The sequence below is a fragment of the Amblyraja radiata genome, chromosome 5 (genome assembly GCF_010909765.2).
Source record: "Amblyraja radiata isolate CabotCenter1 chromosome 5, sAmbRad1.1.pri, whole genome shotgun sequence".
In the NCBI taxonomy this organism is placed as follows: domain Eukaryota; kingdom Metazoa; phylum Chordata; class Chondrichthyes; order Rajiformes; family Rajidae; genus Amblyraja; species Amblyraja radiata.
The window spans coordinates 17297910-17316856 of record NC_045960.1 but is presented as its reverse complement, the minus strand read 5'-3'; the positions used below and the strand labels follow the sequence as shown (position 1 = coordinate 17316856).

The following is an 18947-nucleotide window of genomic DNA, read 5'->3' as shown; positions in this document are numbered from 1 at the left end:
TGAAGTAAATTGAAAGGCTCATCTTCAGCTCTTTATGTGCCAGACGTTGAATCGAAGGGGTCACTTTATACTGAATTCTGTGTTCCAGGAGCATTTGTGACCAATTGTGTTATTTTTATTCCTTTCTTCGTATTAACAAAGGACATTACCGCATCTCATTGGGGATTCTCTGTTGCCACCGAAACCCAAAGAATTGGTCTGTGTGCTTGTTAATGCGCGATCAACCTGAAATTTTGCTCTCACTTAATTTTTTATTGAAACTAATGATTCAATGATATTGTGTACACTACTTAATGCGGTCACAATAGGTTTAATTTGCTTACCAAGCTACTCCAGTGTATTCCCTTCTCCCTTAACTCCACAACGTATTTCATTTGGCATTAATTTGACCGAAGTTTAGAGATTATCGGCGCAGAAGCAGGCCCTTCGGCCCACTGAGTCTATGCCGACCATTGATCACCCGTTCACGTTCGTTCTATGTTATCCCACTTTCTCATCCACTCTCTACACATTAGCGGCAATTTACAGAGGGCCAATTAACCTACAAACCCGCACGTCTTTGGGATGTGGGAGAAAACCGGTACACCCAGAGGAAACCCACGCAGTCACAGGGAGAACGTGCAAACTCCGCAGAGACAGAACCCGGGCTCAGGATCGAACCCGGGTCTCTGGCGCTGTAAGGCAGCAGCTCTACCGCTGCCTCACTGTCATTAACATCTGATTTTGGTGGGACTAAAAGTATAATAGCGATTTGTATGACTATTATATGCACAAAGTGCATTTAGTTTCCTATAAAGCTAACCTTACACTATGTAAAAATGCTCTTAATGAATAACTGATAAAACACTCCATCTATCTGTAGGTTAGGTTGTCAGTTAACATAAGTCAATTATGTTCCCAGCACTGAATCGGCAGTGGGATTCGAATGGGAACATAAATTTGAGCTACAACTATCACCCCTCCATCTCTCATCTCCTCGAGCTGGGGAGAGAGAGAGAGAGAGTTGGTCTGTGGGATGGGCTTCGCACAAATCAATTAGTGACTATTGCCCTGGAGACTCGAATAATGTGAAGGAACTTTAAGCTGAATTGTGGGGACTGGAAAGGGTTTCCAATGATGGGAAGAACATGGCAAGAAAGGTTTGGAGGAATATGGGCCAAAGGCGAACTGGTTGGACTAGCGTAGATGGGGCATTGTGGTTAGCGTGGACAAGTTGGGCCTAAGGGACTGTTTACATGCTGAATGGCTGCCTGGGTCAGGCAAGTTCCAAGCCAGCAACCCTCCCTTTCCTTACATCTACCTGACCTCCATTGATTTCTCTGCACTTGCTTGATGAGTGTTAAAGGGAAAGGACATGGTTTAGTTTAGTTTATTGTCATGTCTACCGAGGTACACGGAAAGGTTTTTTTTTGTTGCTAGCCAGTCAGTAAAAAGACAATACACGATTACAATCAAGCTGTCCATAGTGTACAGGTACAGGGTAAAGGGAATAACGGTTTGTGGAAGAAAAAGTCCAGTAAAGTCTGATTAAACAGGTTTAGGAGATAAAGTCATAAGTGATAGGAGCAGAATTAGGCCATTCGGCCCATCAAGTCTACTCCGCCATTCAATCATGGCTGATCTATCTCTCCCTCCTAACGCCATTCTCCTGCCTTCTCCCCATAACCACCTGTACTAATCAAGAATGTATCTATCTTTGCCTTAAAAATATCCATTGACTTGGTCTCCACAGCCTTCTGTGACAAAAAAAATCCACAGGCTCACCACCCTCTGACTAAAGAAATTCCCCCTCATCTCCTTCCTACAGGAACGTCCTTTAATTCTGAGGCTATGACCTCTAGTCCTAGACTCTCCCACTAATGGAAACATCCTCTCCACATCCACTATCCAAGCCTTTCACTATTCTGTAAGTTTCAATGAGGTCCCCCCCCCCTGCAATCTAGGGGGGGAACCTAAACTCAAGCGATTACAGGCCCAGTGCCATCAAACACTCATCATACGTTAACCCACTCTTTCCTGGGATCAGTTTTAAAAGAGTGGAGCAATTGTCAGGAATAATTGCAGATCCACTTCTGGTACCAACACGCAGAGAGACAATCAGCTTTGGCGCCGTCTTGGGTGGTATTGTGGAGAGAAGCAAGATGGCTGATGATAACCAGAGGGAATCAGGATGGGAGTACCAGAGCAAGCGCACGCCTGCAAATAGGTTTAGAGTGAGGAAAGTAACATTTTAGGTAGACAAAAATGTTGGAGAGACTCAGCGGGTGAGGCAGCATCAATGGAGCGAAGGAAATAGGCGACATTTCGGGTTGAGACCCTTCTTCAGATTGATGTGAGGGTGGGGGGAAGTTCATTCTTAAAGTAACATTTTAAATCACTTTATCTGAATTCCTGCAAAGGCATTGAAGTGTAGTGGTGACATTAGAAGAAATAAATAGATATGATCTGAAAGGCCATGAGAGGTACCAAGGTTTGCAATATGATATTCTGTGATACTTAGATTTCAGAATACATGGCAGAAAGATAAAGGAGGTGAGATAATTCAATTAATTAAGGATATCACCACTTTGTCAGTATTTAACGAGCCATTAAGTTTCTTCAACAAATGGTGATTGATGCTGTGGCTCAATGGAAGTGCTGCTGAGGAGGAAGACTCCGGTTCAAGTCCGATTTAGTGTAGTTTAACGATACAGCATGGAAACAGGCCCCTCGGCCCACCAAGTCCACACTGACCATTGATGTGTAAATTGTGTTGTGTGTCTTGGGTTTTTTTTCTTGTATGACTGCAGAAACCAAATTTCGTTTGAACTTCATTTGAGGTTCAAATGACAATAAACGGTATTGTATTGTATCTCTATGCTATCCCACTTTCCCATCTACTCCCCCCCCACGTTAGGGGCAATTTACAGAAGCTAATTAACCTACAAACCCGCAAGTCTTTGGGATGTGCGAGGAAACTGGAGCACCCAGAGTACCCCATGCGGTCACAAGGAGAACATGCAAACTCCATACAGACAGCTCCCATTGTCAGGATCTGTAGATAACCCAACATCGCACTGCAATTCTGAGGCAGTGCATTTATGTTGTTCTTTGAGAAAGCTGCTGTTCATTTGGATGAGGCACCACACTGAGTCATACATTGACTGTCCCATTGGCTAAAATAACAATGTCAGTACACACCTGCAATACTTAATTGGCCACAAAGCACGGTGCAACACATACACTCAACCGATATTTCTCACATAAAGAAATTAAAATTGTCCTGCGGCTTTTATATTTGATCCAAGTTGAGCCCATTTCCCTTTGCAGAAACAAGGGACCGCAGATGCTGGTTTACATGCTGAGTGCAGGAGTCACTCAGCAGGTCAGGCAGCAGCATCCCTGGAGAACATGGACAGGTGACGTTTTGGGTCGGAACCCTTCTTCAGACTGAAAGATAGAGAGGTTGCACATGGGGGAGGGACTGGAGGTAAGAAAAGGCCAGAACAAATTAGGGCCAGCAACAGATTACCTCAGGAACAGATTACCAACGTTCATATCATTGGGCAGTTTACAACCCCATGATATGAACGTTGATTTCTCTAATTCCAAATAACTCTTGCATTCTCTCCCCCCTCCTTCCCCTACCCTCGTCGTTCCAATGAATCCTGCCAGTTCCATTGTTCACATCCTTGTATCCCTCTCGTTAGCACGTCTTCTCCAGCCATCATTGGGCCATTATGGGCCCCACCCTTCCTGAGGCCATCTGTTGCCGGCCCTGATTAGTTCTGGTCTTTCCTCGCCTCCAATTCTCCCCACCCCCCCCACGCAACTCTGTCTTTCAGTCTGAAGAAGCATCTTCCTTCTCTCCAGAGATGCTGCCTGACCCGATGAATTACTCCAGCATCTTGTGTCTGTCTTTGGAGCATTCAATGCCCACACCGTCGGGTGGTGAGCTGTCCAAGCGGAATATGAGGTGCCCATTTTTCTTTTCTGTGCTGTAATTCACTCCAGACCTCTGTCTCACCTGTGCTATTTAAACAAAACCTAGCAAACCCGTTAAAATGCTCTTGGGATCCCAGGCCATGGGCTGTGCACATTATTGTAAAGATTGGGCGGCAAAGGAGCTGTTCGTAGTTACCGGTCGGGTACTGTGACTTCAAAGATGCAATTTCTTTAATATTACTCCTATTCTCTTAAAAATTTTAATCTGACTAACCAAGGGCAATGCTTGGAAAAAAATCTTTCACAATAGGGAGTTTATTCAGTCCACCGTCCCTTTCTCAGACTCTGAAACGTCCTGTACAATGGGTTGTGGCTGCCTGCTGATGCAACATTGTTCTGCATTTTTATATTTCCTATTCATGTCAACATCCTGCTCCTTTTAGAAAGTTGCTTTTGAATCGGTTGCCACCACCTTTGGCCAATCATTTTAACTCTCACTCCTGTGCTCACTGATCCATCTTATAGAGTCATACAGAGAAGAAACAGGCCCCTCGGCCCAACTTCCCCACGCCGACCAACATGTCCCATCTATACCTGTCCCACATGCCCACCTTCGTCCCATATCATTCTAAACCTCTCATAGCCATGTACCTGTCTGAATGTTTTTTAAACGTTGCAATAGCCCCTGCCTCAGCTACCTCTCCGGCAGCTCATTCCATACACCCACATTCTTAGCATAAAAAAAAGGACCTTTCAGGTTCCTATTAAATCTTTCCCCTCCTCACTTTAAATCTATGCCCCCTGGTTCTCGAAGCCCCTACTCTGGGCAAAAGACTCAGTGCATTTACCGGAAATATTCCTCTCATGATTTTATACACTTCTATAAGATCACCCCTCCTCCTGCGCTCCAAGGAGTAAAGTCTTAGCCTACTCAACCTCTCCCTGTAGCTGGTAATGGAAAAGTATTTTCTTTATTTACTGTGTCAAAATCACTCCTGATTTTGTTCATGTCTGTTCAACTTCCCCAAGGAAAATTATCCATGTTTCACTGCAAGCGCCTCTTTTCAGTCGTTTCTTCATCCATAAAATAATCTAAGATGTTATTGTTCCCTGTGTTTTATCGGCCATGTGTAATAAAAACTCTTCAAAATACAACCCACCTTACTAATAACCACTAAACAACTTACAATCCATTTATTTAAAATCTAAATTTAATTCGAATTCCTCTTATTGGTGTTGCATTTTGGAATTTGTTAACAAGCAGTAAAATCGTAATTTAATAACGCCTTTAAATGGAGCCCTTAGTATTTTTTTAAAAAGGCCATAATTTGATCAAAATGGACATTGTGATTAGGAAGATGAAATCAAGAGGAATGATGAAATGTTTAGTCGTAGGATGATTTTGATGCGAAATGGATAGGCAGAAGAGAATTAGTGCAATTTCGGAATACGAGGCCTTAAATTCAATGTTTTCTGCAATTGTTTACCATTATAGATTGAACAGTGATTAGTTTCAATATGCATTGTTTATGGTTTTCCTGTCAGATTAGTGGGTGCCTGAAATACAGTTCCAGAGGTAGACACAAAATGCAGGAGTAACTCAGCGGGACCGGCAGCATCTCTGGAGAGAAGAAATGGATGAAGTTTCGGGTCGAGACTCTTCTTCAGTCTGAAGAAGGGCCTCGACCCGAAACGACACCCATTGCTTCTCTCCAGAGATGCTGCCGGTCCCGCTGAGTTACTCCAGCACTTTGTGTCTATCTCCAATGGTCTTGGCCCCGCTCTGGGAGTAGGAGTGGGGGCGGATCCGGATCCGCAACGGCCGTGAGCCCCAGGCCGAGCTCGGCTTGCCTGCTTCTGCTGCTGTTGGAGGTGAGACGTTGCGCCGCGACAGGCCGGTGGCACGCGAAGATTTAGTCCAGAACAAAATCCTGGAGCGCTGCGCGATACCGCTCGCAACTCCACACTCCTCCATGCCACTCCATGCGCCCGTCCCGCGCTACCCACACGCTACCTGGTCGCATAAATGGTGCGCAAATGACATCCAAGTGGGACAGGCCCTTCAGGCAACAACTCTACCGCTGTCCCATGGTGGTGGAGGCAGATGTGATGGTGGCATTCAAGAGGCTTTTTGATAGGCACATGGATAGAAGTATGTGGATTATGCGCAAACAGATACAGTTTTGTCTTTGCATAATGTTTGCCACAAACATTGTGGGCTGAAGGGTCGGTTCCTGGACTGTATTGTTCTATGTAAGAAGGAACTGCAGATGCTGGTTTATACCGATGATTGACACAAAAAGCTGGAGTAACTCAGCGGGATGGGCAGCATCTCTGGAGAGAAGGAATGGGTGACGTTTTGGGTCGAGACCCTCCTTCAGACCAGAGATGCTGCCTGTCCTGCTAAGAAGGAACTGCAGATGCTCCAGCTTTTTGTGTCTACCTTCTCTACTGTTTTTTGTTCAACGTTCTATTCTTATACGAAAGTTGATTGTTGAAACATTCCAGTCCAGACGGATCCCGACCTGAAACTTCACCTATCCATGTTCTCCAGGAAATGCTGCGTGACCTGCTGGGTTACTCCAGCACTTTGTGTACTTCTCCATTAAAGTTAGACAATATATTCATACATATTTGGTTAAAATAGGTTGTGTGAAGTTGTATTAAAGGACATCATTCATAACGCAAGTACCGCAATGCAGTGGCACAGAGGTAGAGTTGCTGCCTTACAGCGCTAGAGACCCGGGTTTGATCCTGACTAGCGATGCTGTCTGTACAGAGTATGTATGTTCCTCCTGTGACCGCGTGGGTTTTGGGCGGCACAATGGCGTAGTGCTGGAGTTGCTGTCTTACAGCGCCGGAGGCACGGGTTCGAACATGACTACGAATGCTGTCTGTATGGAATTTGTACGTTCTCCCTGTGACTGGGTTTTCTCTGGGTGCTCAGTTTCCTCCCACACTCCAAAGACATGCAGGCTTTTAAGTTAATTGGCATCTGTTGAAACAAATGTAAATTATCCCTCATGTGTGTAGGATATAACTAGTGTACGGGAGATCACTGGCCGGCGCAATCTCAGTGGGCACAATCACAATCACAATCATACTTTATTAGCCAAGTATGATTTGCAACCTATGAGGAATTTGATTTGCCATACAGTCATACTAATAAAAAGCAACAGGACACCCAAAAACCACTTTAACACCTTCACACTGTATCTCCAAAGACTGTGGACCCCAAAGACCCAGCCTGTTATTGTCAGCTCTTACCTTTAACGGTTGCCTGTTGTTTGGCACATAAATTGTATAGATTCCATTCTTCGTCCGTCCAGATTTATAGACGTCAGCACAATCTTTAAAATAGATTTGATCCTCTTGACGTAAAATCGAAATTCTGGCTGAAATACAAAAAAAAGAAATTGCATTTTAAAAATGTCACCATCTTACATGGTAAAGTTGCATCCACCCATTGTGTCTTCAAAATAATTGGAAACATTCAGTCATAGAGTCTATGACTTTGCAATAGAGTTTATGACTCTCTGAATGTTTTAAATTAATTTGAAGGTACAACGAGAAGAAGCATAGCTTTATTTAATCATTGTGATCGCAAAGTTGTGGCTGCTACTGAGTTCTTTGATTCTTCCAGCAAATTGATCGTTAAGTTAAATTCCTAAGGAGTTTCCCAGAGCGTGCAGCCATTGAAGTAGATGTATTGTGATTATATATTAGTCAAGAAAATGAATCAGTTCAAATTTTGGTTATTGATGTTGGAGAGTCATTGGGAGGTTTTCTGTTATGGGGATGATTATAGCTATGAGAGAAATATATGACATAAATAGCAACCACAGGATGGAATTCATGAGCCCTGGTGGTGTTGTAATATTTGCGATATAGCAAAAGGAATTTTGCGCAATGCCTTTCATATTTATTCACTCTTTCAGTGAGTGATACAGGAAATGCTTTTGCGTTAAGATTTATGTAAGTGACCGTTTATAGCTTCCAAAACAGCTTGCAACTGTAAACCCCCTGTACGATTTGAGTGTTTCCTATCTCCAGGGAATTTGTGCAGGCAGAAATATAAATGAAAGCAGTCTGATGTTGTTAACAAGTGCAAATCAGCTTAATTTCCAAACTTGAACTCCGTGTTTCATCCTTTCAGCACTTTAGCTTTGCTGAGCCCCGGTTTAATGTTTTGTACTAATACTAATTATTCAAAAAAAGAACACAGTCAAATCATGCACCCTGTAGGCTCAAACTCTATTAAGCTCAGTATGTGAGTTTTACAAAGGATAATCAATTGAAAGCTTTTATGTGGTAAATTGGCAGCGTTTTTTTTTAAGATTGACAGATTGTATTGAGATCCAAGGATCCAAGATGGCGCCCAGGCCAGGGGCTCTTTGTGTGCTGATCACAGAAGTGGATCTGCAATCACGTATCACATCCACTCCACTCTTTCAAATCTCTACCCCAACAGCAGCATTTATCTGTACACGGTGGATGGCTTGATTGTAATCATGTATTGTCCCTCCGCTGACTGGTTAGCACGCAACAAAAGCTTTTCACTGTACCTCGGGACACGTAACAATAAACTAAACTAATCCAGGAAAACAATTTGTCACCATTCAAGAGGATTCTTCAATGGCACACCATTTTGTGGTCAGAACATGGAATGTAGAGCAGTACTGCTAGTCTTTGGCATTTCAACCCAGGGAAAAAGGTCCTGACTGTCTACCCTATCTATCTATGCCTCTCATAATTTGACATGCTCCTATCAATCATCCCCTCAACCTCCAAAGCTGCAGAGAAAAGTTATGGAATGATTTTTGATTGTGAAATTCTTGTTGGCCGCTTCCGAGCTAATTTTTCTTCATCTGCATGGAGTAAACACCAACTCCGCCCCCTTGAAAACCGTTGCTGTTGTATGCCGTAAATGAAATGCTTTCATTTTTCAACTGATATTTTGTTATCCATCTTTTGTTCTAATAGCCATTTTTGGAAACAATTAGTAGAAGTGCAGATGCTCTTTTACAAACATAGACACAAAGTGCTGGAGTAACTCAGCGGGACAAACAGCATCCCAGAGAGCATGGATAGGTGACGTTTTGGGTTGGGGCCCTACAAAGTCTGAAGAAGGGTCCCGATCCAAAATATCACCGATCTATGTTCTCCAGGGATGCGGCAGACCTGCTGAGTTACTCCAGCATTTAAGGGCAGCACAGTAGTGCAGCGGTACTGTTGCTACCTCACAGGGCCTGACACCTAGGTTCGATCCTGACTATGGGTGCTGTTAGTATGGAATTTTCACATTCTCCCAGTGACCACGTGGGTTTTCTCCGGGTTCTCCGGTTTTCTCCCACACTCCAAAGACGTGCAGGTTTGTAGGTAGGTTAATTGGTTTCTGTGAATTGTAAATTGTCACCAGTGTGTAGGATAGTGCTAGGGTATGGGGTGATTGATAGTCAGCATGGTGGGCCTAAAGGCCTGTTTCTACACTATATTTCTAAACTAAAATAAACTAAGGTATCTTTTGTTCTAAACATTTAGTTTGATTTACATTTTTAAGGGCTGTTCTGTGCTCTTCTGAGATTGATTATTTTGGTTCTTTACAAATAACGTGCTGGTGAAGCTTAAAGCCGCAAGTACTCACGACTGGTGGGGTTCACCAAGTTGATCAGATTGTTAACCCTCTCCTCCAAGTCATGCTGCTGTCTCTGAAGGACGCTGTTATTCATCGTTGCAGTGTTCAGTTGCTTCTCCAATTCCTCTATGACGGCATATTGTCTCGTCACCAAATCCTGGAGCTGTGCTTTCTCTTGTCTCAATGATTCGAGTTCAGCTGCATGTTTGTCTTCTATCTCCGAGATTTTTTGTTCCAGCAAACTGATAAGAATTAAACAAAGGTACTTTAGCTTTTCTTGAAGTAATAGTTTTCTGACTGAAGTCAATTTTTCAGCGTATGTTTAGTGTGTATGTATTCATATGTTAACTCCATTTCATATGTACCATAGGTTTGGGATATTTGTGCAGTGAAAGCATTCATTTAAACTTGCGTTCATTTTATCCACAAACTTCTGCGTGGAAATTAATTCTTCAAATGAACAATGAGCTACTTCCTCACAGATAACGTTTTGAACTGCCCAAGGCCCTAGGCTATCAAATCCTTCCACAAGTGCTCCCACATTTTCACGAGTACTCCATCAAGTACAGGCCCAGAGACGTCAAACGCTCACCATATGTTAACCCAATCATCCCCGAAAACCTCCTCTCCATTGCCAGCACAATCAGCCATGATTGAATGGCGGAGTAGACATGATGGGCCAAATGGTCATAATGTCATAAGTGATAGGAGCAGACTTAGGCCAATCCGCCCATCAAGTCTGCTCTGTCATTCAATCATGGCTGATCTATCTCTCCCTCCTAAATCCATTCTCCTGCCTTCTCCCCATAAATCCCTCACCCCCATACTAATCAAGAATGTATCTATCTCTGCCTTTAAAATATCCATTGACTTGGTCTCCACAACCTTCTGTGCCAAAGAATTCCACAGATTCACCATCCTCTGAAGAAAAAAAATCCTTCCTAAAGGAACGTTCTTTAATTCTGAGGTAAAGACCTCTAGTTGTGACCTAGCAGAATGGCCTAGTTCTGCTCCTATAACATGAACATCTCTGCCCAAAACTGTTCACAATACTCCAAATGTGGTCTGACCAGTGCCTTATAAAGCCTCAGCATTACATCCTTGTAGGTCTTCTCCATCCTGCCGTATGGAGGTGGAACAAGACCACAGAGTGTCACCTGATCCAGCACCATTCAGCCCATTCCAGCAAGATTTCAGATAAGGTCCTCTCACTGATCGTAATTCAAGTGAGAGTGACAAATAATAGCACCCCCTTTTTTCTGCCCCTTAGTTTGATATAATGCGTGCAATTGAATGTATCTCTTTAAAGACAACAGCTGCAATTAGACACGAGAAGATTAACCCAAGATTAATACTTTTTCTTTTGAGCAGAATTTGTGTACTTTTATTATGTACAAAATCTATCTGTATTTTCCCCAGTTTGCACTGCGTAGAATGGAATGCAAAATATTTTAATATGTGTGGAAATCAAGTTTTGTGGTTTTACTGAGGAATCTCAATGCAAGCTGTTGTATAGTCTCTTTTTATCTTTTGAAGCTTTTAAAGTCCAATTAATTTCATGCCTTGTTTTATTTGTATAATATTGTCAGTAAATTTATCGGTGAGGATTAATCGGTTAAGATAAAGCTCCTCAAGTATTGGGAACACCCTCATAAATCAGTGAAGATTACCTTAAATATAAGATCAACTACTTTTGTTGCATATCTTTCATTCATTGTTCTTTATCATTTACATCACATCATCACCTACATCTCTTGTTTCATCATCGTCTATATCTCTTGCTTCCCTTATCCCTAACCAGTCTGAAGAATGGTCTTAACCCGAAGTGTCAACCATTCCTTCTCTCCAGAGATGCTGCCTGTCCCGCTGAGTTACTCCAGCTTTTTGTGTGTATCTTCATGGAAACTAGCTTTACGATCAACAACTAACAATGAGGGAACAAAAAACAAAACTGGCAGCATGAAAACCCAAGGCAGACTCATTCCTCGCAGCAAGTGATGACTGGAGGAGATACCCGAGGGGGGGAGGAAACAATCTGGTGTCAAACTGTAAAAGAAACTTGAGTGTATTTGATAAGATCTGAAGAAGTACAAACATTCGCACTGAAATGATTAAAGTCCCAGTTTTGCAGTTGTAGCAACATTTTTCAGCACAACTAAGATAAAAGTGCGTACAGATAACTCCCGGGGAAAAGCGGAAAAATATTTTAACAATGCCGCCCCATGCAAAATAGCCATAGTAAAATTGGATGATTGATGTTTGTGTCATAGAGCCATATAGTGTTGAAACAGGCCCTTAGGCCCAACTTGCCCACACCGACCAACATGTCCCATCTACACTCGTCCCATCTGCCTGCGTTTGGCCCATATCCCTCTAAACCTGTCCTATCCATGTATCTGTCCAAATATTTCTTAAATATTGCGATATCCCCTGCCTCAACTACCTCCTCTGGCAGCTAGTTCCATACCCCCACCACACTTTGTGTGAAAGAAATACCCCTCAGATTCCTATTAAATCTTTCCTCTTCATCTTAAACCTCTGTCCTCTGGTCGTCGATTCCCCCACTCTGTTCAAGAGACTCTGTGCTTCTACCCGATCTATTCCTCTCATGATTTTGTACACCTCTATAAGATCACCCCTCATCCTCCAGCACTCCAGGAATAGAGTCGCAGCCTGCTAAACCTTTCCCTATAGCTCAGGCTCTCGAGTCTTGGCAACATCATCGTAAATCTTTTCCGTACCCTTTCCAACTTATGCATTTTGAGTTTTAATTGGATCAGGCAAATTCTTTCTGTTGACTTCAGTACTGACATACCAATAACGTGATGTGATGAGAGGAAAATATGGTTCCTTTCATTTTTAATGCTCTCATGTTGTTTTCATATCTTTGCTCAAATGCGTCCGTCTCTAATCGCCCTGTGTAGTGACACTTCAAGATTTGATTTATACAGTTAGGATAAACCAATTACCTGGTTGATTTGCATCCTGGAGTTTTGGGTCAAAGGTTTAGTTCCTGATGTGTTACCATGTTCAGTTTAGTTTAGAGATACAGTGTGGAAACAGGCCCTTCAGCCCACTGAGTCAGCAACAACCAGCAATTCCCATACACTAGTTCTTTCCTACACACACTAGGGACAATTTACTATATTTATCAAAGCCAATTAACCTACAAACCTGTACTTCTTTGGAGTGTCGGAGGAAACCGGAGCTCCCAGAGAAAACCCATGCAGTAATGGGGAGAACATACAAACTCTGTGCAAACAGTACTGGTGGTCCGGATCGAACCTGTCTCTGGCGATGTAAGGCAGCAACTCAGCTGGGTGGGGCAAACAGAATGACGGGATTGGGTCAGGGGTGGGAATGCTGGAATAGGTATAGCGTGTGGAGTAAGTTGGCTCTGTAGTGTATTGGTTCATTACTGTGATGTGTACCGAGATGCAGTGAAAAACGTTGTTTGCATGCTATCCAGTCAAATCATGCTGTATATTGTGCCGGGACGGCACGGTGGCACTGTTGTAGAGTTGCTGCCTTGCAGCGCCAGAGACACGGGTTTAATCCTCACTGCGGGGGCTGTCTGCACAGAGTTTGTACGTTCTCCCTATCCCACGCTCCAAAGACGTACAGGTTTGGTGGTTAATTGGCATCTGTAAAAATTGTAAATTGTCCGTAGCATGTGGATAAGATCAGTATATGGGGGTCGACGAGGAATCGGTGGGCTAAAGGGCCGTTTCCGCGCTGTATCTCTAAACTAAACTAAACTAAACCAGTGATTGTTTTTTTCTAAGGAATAACTGATACACGAACATAACTAATAATTAGGAGATTCGAGCCATGAGATAACAAAAACGGCTAATGCAACGAGAAATATACCAGAGTGCACAATATAGTCTTATAGCATTAGAGGATAGAAAAATTGCAGGTAAAAGTAGGGAGGAGCGTTTGATGGCTCCGGGCCTGTATTCACTGCAGTTTAGAAGGATGAGGGGGCGAATCTCATTGAAATCTACGGGATAATGAAAGACCTGGATAGACTGGATGTGGAGAGGATGTTTCCACTAGTAGGAGAGTCTAGGACAGCCTCAGGATAAAAGGACGTACCTTTAGAAACAAGATGAGGAGGGATTTATTTTGTCAGAGGGTGGTGAATCTGTGGAATTCATTGCCACAGACGGCTGTGGAGGCCAAGTCATTCGGTATTTTTAAACAGAGATTGACAGATTCTTGATTAGTGAAGGTGTCAAAGGTTCCAGGGATAAGTCAGGAGAATGGGTTTGAGAGGGAAAAAGAGATCAGTCACAATCAAATGGCGGAGCAGACTCAACGGGTTCCAAATGGCCTAATTCTGCTCCTATGTCTTCTGATAAATAAAAAGTGCAAAGGCGGCAATGAGGTAGATTGGGAGATTGGGACTACATCCTTGGCTTGTGAAAAAAACATTATTAGTGGAACTTAGAAAAAAACTAGACCGTGAGGTTTTGGAACTTGAACTCTTAAATTGAAAAAACGCAAAAGCATCACTGAATAATGTTGTTTATTCAGTAGAGTTACAGATAAAGTGCAGTGCAGATAGTATCGGGTTGTCCATGTCATCTTTCAGGGTGGAATGCAAACCACCAGCAACCCTGCCAGAAAGCTACACACTGTCACTTTGTCCATTTCCCTGTTTTACTACTGTTTTGAAAGTCAAGCAAACTTGGGAATTCTTTCATTGATCTGCATTCTTAGCTGAAGAACGTATCTTAAAATGATAGTGTCTTGAAGCATTTGAAATATCCTATTGATTTAAAAATTGTTCATCGTTGGCTGATCTATTGGTTGGCCAACCAACTATTCCTATCTGATACCAATGGAGTGCAAGGTGTAACATTATGGCTGTAATTCTGTACACAATGCCTTTATGAAGGAGATGAGGAGGAATTTCTTTAGTCAGTGGGTAATGACGGCTGTGGGGACCAAGTCATTGGGTATTTTTAATGCGGCGGTCGATATGCTCTTGATTAGTAAGAGCGTCAAGGGTTACAGGGAGAAGGCAGAAGAATGGAGTAGAGAGGTAAAGACAGATCAACCACGGTCGAATGACGGAGCAGACCCGATGGGCCGAATTCTGCTCCTATAGAAACATAGAAAATAGGTGCAGGAGTAGGCCATTCGGCCCTTCGAGCCTGCACCGCCATTCAATATGATCATGGCTGATCATCCAACTCAGTATCCTGTACCTGCCTTCTCTCCATACCCCCTGATACCTTTAGCCACAAGGGTCACATCTAACTCCCTCTTAAATATAGCCAATGAACTGGTGATTTATGATTTATGAATTCATTCTGTTTTTTATGAATTTATTCTGCACGATGGGTCTTTTCTCTTTATATTATCTTAGTTGTGTAATGGCTTGATTGTACACATGTTCAGTACAATTTGACACCAAAAATGTGTTTGCCTGGCTCAAACAGGCTCACATGTCATGAACATGGGGTGGCACGATGGCGTAGAGTTAGAGCTGCTGCCTTACAACGCCAGACACACGGGTTTGATCCTGACTACGGGCACTGTCTGCACAGGTGTATGTAGTTTGTACGTTCTCCCCGTGACCATGTGGGTTTTTTTACAGGGTGCTCCGACTTACTCCCACACTCCAAAGACGTACAGGTTTGAAGGTTAATTGGCTTCAGTAAAAATTGTAAATTGTCCCTGGTGTGTGGTGTGCAGGATGATCGCTGGTCAGCGCGGACTAGTTGGGCCGAAGGGCCTGTTTCCACGTTGTGTCTTTAAAGTAAGTTAAGTTTAGTTCTTAATAAGGCTAAAGAACCAAACTTTTGACTCAAGACCACAGAAGAAAACCTTTCTGAGAAATCGATCATTGTCATAGGCAGCGACTGAACGTGGAATATTCCGGGGGTTATACACACAGCGACACATACAATGCACACAGACGCTGAGGACAGGTCTGCATTGTGAGTCAACTCAATGAGTCAAGTCCTCGAAATGTAACACTGGAGCCCTGAGTCTAACAGACCAAATCAGGCAACTCCAGACATCCCATCTGGAAGAGATACCAAACTAAGATAAAGTGATCGTGATGCATAGTAGCCAAAATGAAAGGCGAGCTATTGGCTGTCTTGATGGTTTACTTACTCATTCTTATCATGCAGTTTTGTTATTTCATTAGTTTGGTCCATGATTTGTTTTTCCAATTTGTTTGTTGAGAGAGAATTTTCCAAAAGTTGGAGCTCAAGTCGAGATGTTTGATTCAGAACCTGGAAAAATCAGATGGAAATGTTTATCCTGGGATAAAAAAAAATAAATTTTTAAAGGCTCTAATGCTATTTTGATTGGACCCGATAAAACTTACAGTGCATGCCAAGTGTTATTTCTGTCACCAAGAGAGTTTGTGACTTTTTCTTCTTTCCGAGGGGAAAAATTGTGTTTTGTTTAGGGATACAACGGGGAAACAGGCCCCTTGGCCCACCGAGTCTGCGCCAACCAGCGATCCCCGCACACTAACACTATCCTACACACACTACAGACAATTTACAATTATACCAAGCCAAGTAAACTACAAAGTGTGGGAGGAAACCGGAGATCCCAGAGAAAACTCACGCAGGTCACGGGAAGAACGTACAAACTACGTACAGACAACACTCATAGTCAGGATCGAGCCCAGGGCTCTGGCGCTGCAAGGCAGCAACTCTACCGCTACGCCACTGTGCCGCTCTCAAGAAAAATTCAATGCTGAATATTGTATTTTTGATATGAAGAAATAACATTGTGAAGGGAGCTTTTCACCAGAAAGAGCAGCAATATTTAGAAACTGGAAAAATGATGGTGCAGATAAATGCTTATCTAGAATAAGGAAGTAGAAGCTTCTCGGCTGAATTACAAACAGATATATCTCCTGGAAACGTGTTATGTTTTGGAAAATGTAATGGGTTAGGAAGTGTTGCAAAAATATTATTTTCCACTGTATGGAACAGGCGGCAAGGTGGCGCAGCGTCAGAGTTGCTGCCTTGCAACACCAGAGACCCGTGTTCGACCCTGACTATGGGTGCTGTCTGTCTGTCTGTCCGGAGTTTGCATGTTTTCCTTGTAACCTGCGTGGGTTTTCTCCGGGATCTCTGGTTTCCTCCCACATTCCAAACATCTGCAGGTATGTAGTCCAACTGGCTTGGTATAATTGTAAATTGTTCCTGGGGTGTGTAGGATAGTGTAAGTGTACAAGGATCACTGGTCGGCATGGACTCGGTGGGCCAAAGGGACAATTTCCATGCTGTATCTAAATTAAACTATACTAAATATGAACTGAAACGGTATTGGTTTATTATTGCCATGTGTACCGAGATATCATAAAAAACTATTTTGCTTGCTATCCGAACAGACCAACTGTTAGTGAGATCCTAACATGCATGACAATATCAGGTCGTGCAAAAGAGAAAGGAAGCGGCAGTGTTACAGCTGCAGAGAAAGAGCAGATTACAATAAATGCATGGGGCTTTATGAGGTAGATTGGAAGATCGGTGTAAAGGAAATGGAGGAAAGTCTCAGCCCTTCAGGTTGAAAAGGAGGGCGAGTCACCTGCAAAGCCGCAATGCTAGACATTGTATTCAGAGAAGCATTATGTATGGTAATAGTCCTGCCGGTCTATATGCAAAAATGTATTTCATTGTACCTTGGTGCACATGATAATAAATAAACCTTTGAACCATTGAGAATAAATCAACATTTTTTGCCAGTTTTATACCCAATCTTGCCCTTCCCTATAAAGACTAACAAGTGGCTTGTGCTAGGGTTAGACTTTCACCAGGCCTACCTTTTATCTAACAAGCCAGCTGCCTGACCCGCATAGTTACTCCAGCACTTTGAGTTCTATGCAAGGTTCCAGCAACTGCAGTTCCTTGTGTCTAAGCTATTCTGCTGCCATCACAATGATACTGTCACAAGTGGTATCACATTGGTGTCGGGAACAATCATCAGCCGAGGAGCAGCACGGTGGCGCAGCGGTAGAGTTGCTGCCTCAAAACGCTAGAAACCCTGGTTCTGTCCTGACCACAGGTGCTGTCTGTACAGAGTTTCTACGTTCTCCCTGTGACCACCTGGGTTTTCATGAGTGCTCTGGTTTCCTCACACACTCCAAAGACGTACAGGTTTGTAGGTTAATTTGACTTCGACATGGGGCGACCACTGGTCGGCGTGGACTCAGTGGGCCTGTTTTCATGCTGTATCTCTGATCTAAATTAAATTAAACAATTAATATTTCACCGTTCTGTCTTCAAGTAGTGTCACAACACAGAGGAACTGACATCAGATTGATCCAGGAAATCACATCTGTTCCTCCGCGTCCAAGAATTATGTTTTGTTTTTAAACATGGAACCCAATGTTTCATCCATCAGATTAAAGATATATTAAAGATAAGGACACAGAAGCCTTCATTGTTGTAATCAAATTTCCATTCAAATCAGAGATGATATGTGGTACAGTGATGCGGCTGTAGAGCTGCTGCCTTACAGTACCCGAGACCCGAGTTTGATCCTGACTATGGGTAATGTCTGCACAGAGTTTGTACGTGACCACGTGGGTTTTCCCCAGGAGATCTGGTTTCCTTCCACACTACAAAGACATACAGGTTTGCAGTTTAATTGGCTTTGGAGGAAAATAATTTGTAAATTGTCCCTTGTGTGTAGGATAGTGCTAGTGTATGGGGTGATCACTGATTGGTGTGGACTCGGTGGGCCGAAGGGCCTCTTTCCGTGCTTTATTAAGAGCAGTATATTGAGGGGAAGAAAAGTCATAATTCGATGCAGGGAAATTTTTAAAGCGTGTACACTGGTATCATCAACTGAGAGATATAACCAGTAAATAGAATACAGGTCCCCCACCGATTTTCCAGCAACTGGTGGTCTCCTCCTCTAACCCCCCCACCCCCCGGCAATTCCTCTGAAATTGTGGCACCAAGGCTAGGTGAGGCGGCCAATCTCAACCTCATCTGGACTTCCACGCTGAATGACGGTTCGAACCTGTCCCCTGTGGCTGGGGCTCTGGAACCCTGGCCCGGCCAGAGCCGGCAGATCCGACTTTTCGGGCTGGTATCTCGGCCCCACCGAGGTTGTGACCTCTGTTGGTCTGGCAAAACGGATAATCCAGAAATGCTGTGGAACCAATGGTGCCAGAAAGTCAGTGGTGGGCTGTACTTTCAATCGCTTTCTGATAAGCTGAACTTCAGCAATAAGTTGCATTTGCAAACACGTCAAATGTGAGCGGCTGTTTACGATTAGTCTGGGGAGGAAAAGGGGAAAAGAAAACTAGGGACAAATCCCATGTAGGAAAGGGTCAATGTGGAAATGGTGGAATTTGGAAATATTGATCAGATGCAAAGATGGGTTGAATGAGAACCAA

At 43.3% G+C, this 18947-nt stretch overlaps 1 protein-coding gene across 1 annotated transcript in view; it reads right to left on the bottom strand.

The window, feature by feature from the left end:
• angpt2 (angiopoietin 2) overlaps positions 1–18947 on the bottom strand; it is an 86440-nt gene that overhangs the window by 28840 nt on the left and 38653 nt on the right. The window contains exons 3-5 of the mRNA XM_033020682.1: positions 15692–15813; positions 9569–9801; positions 7192–7319 (exon numbers count right to left, since the gene is read on the bottom strand). Of these exons, the coding sequence (XP_032876573.1) occupies positions 7192–7319; positions 9569–9801; positions 15692–15813 (483 nt within the window). The remainder of the gene's footprint in view (positions 1–7191; positions 7320–9568; positions 9802–15691; positions 15814–18947) is intronic.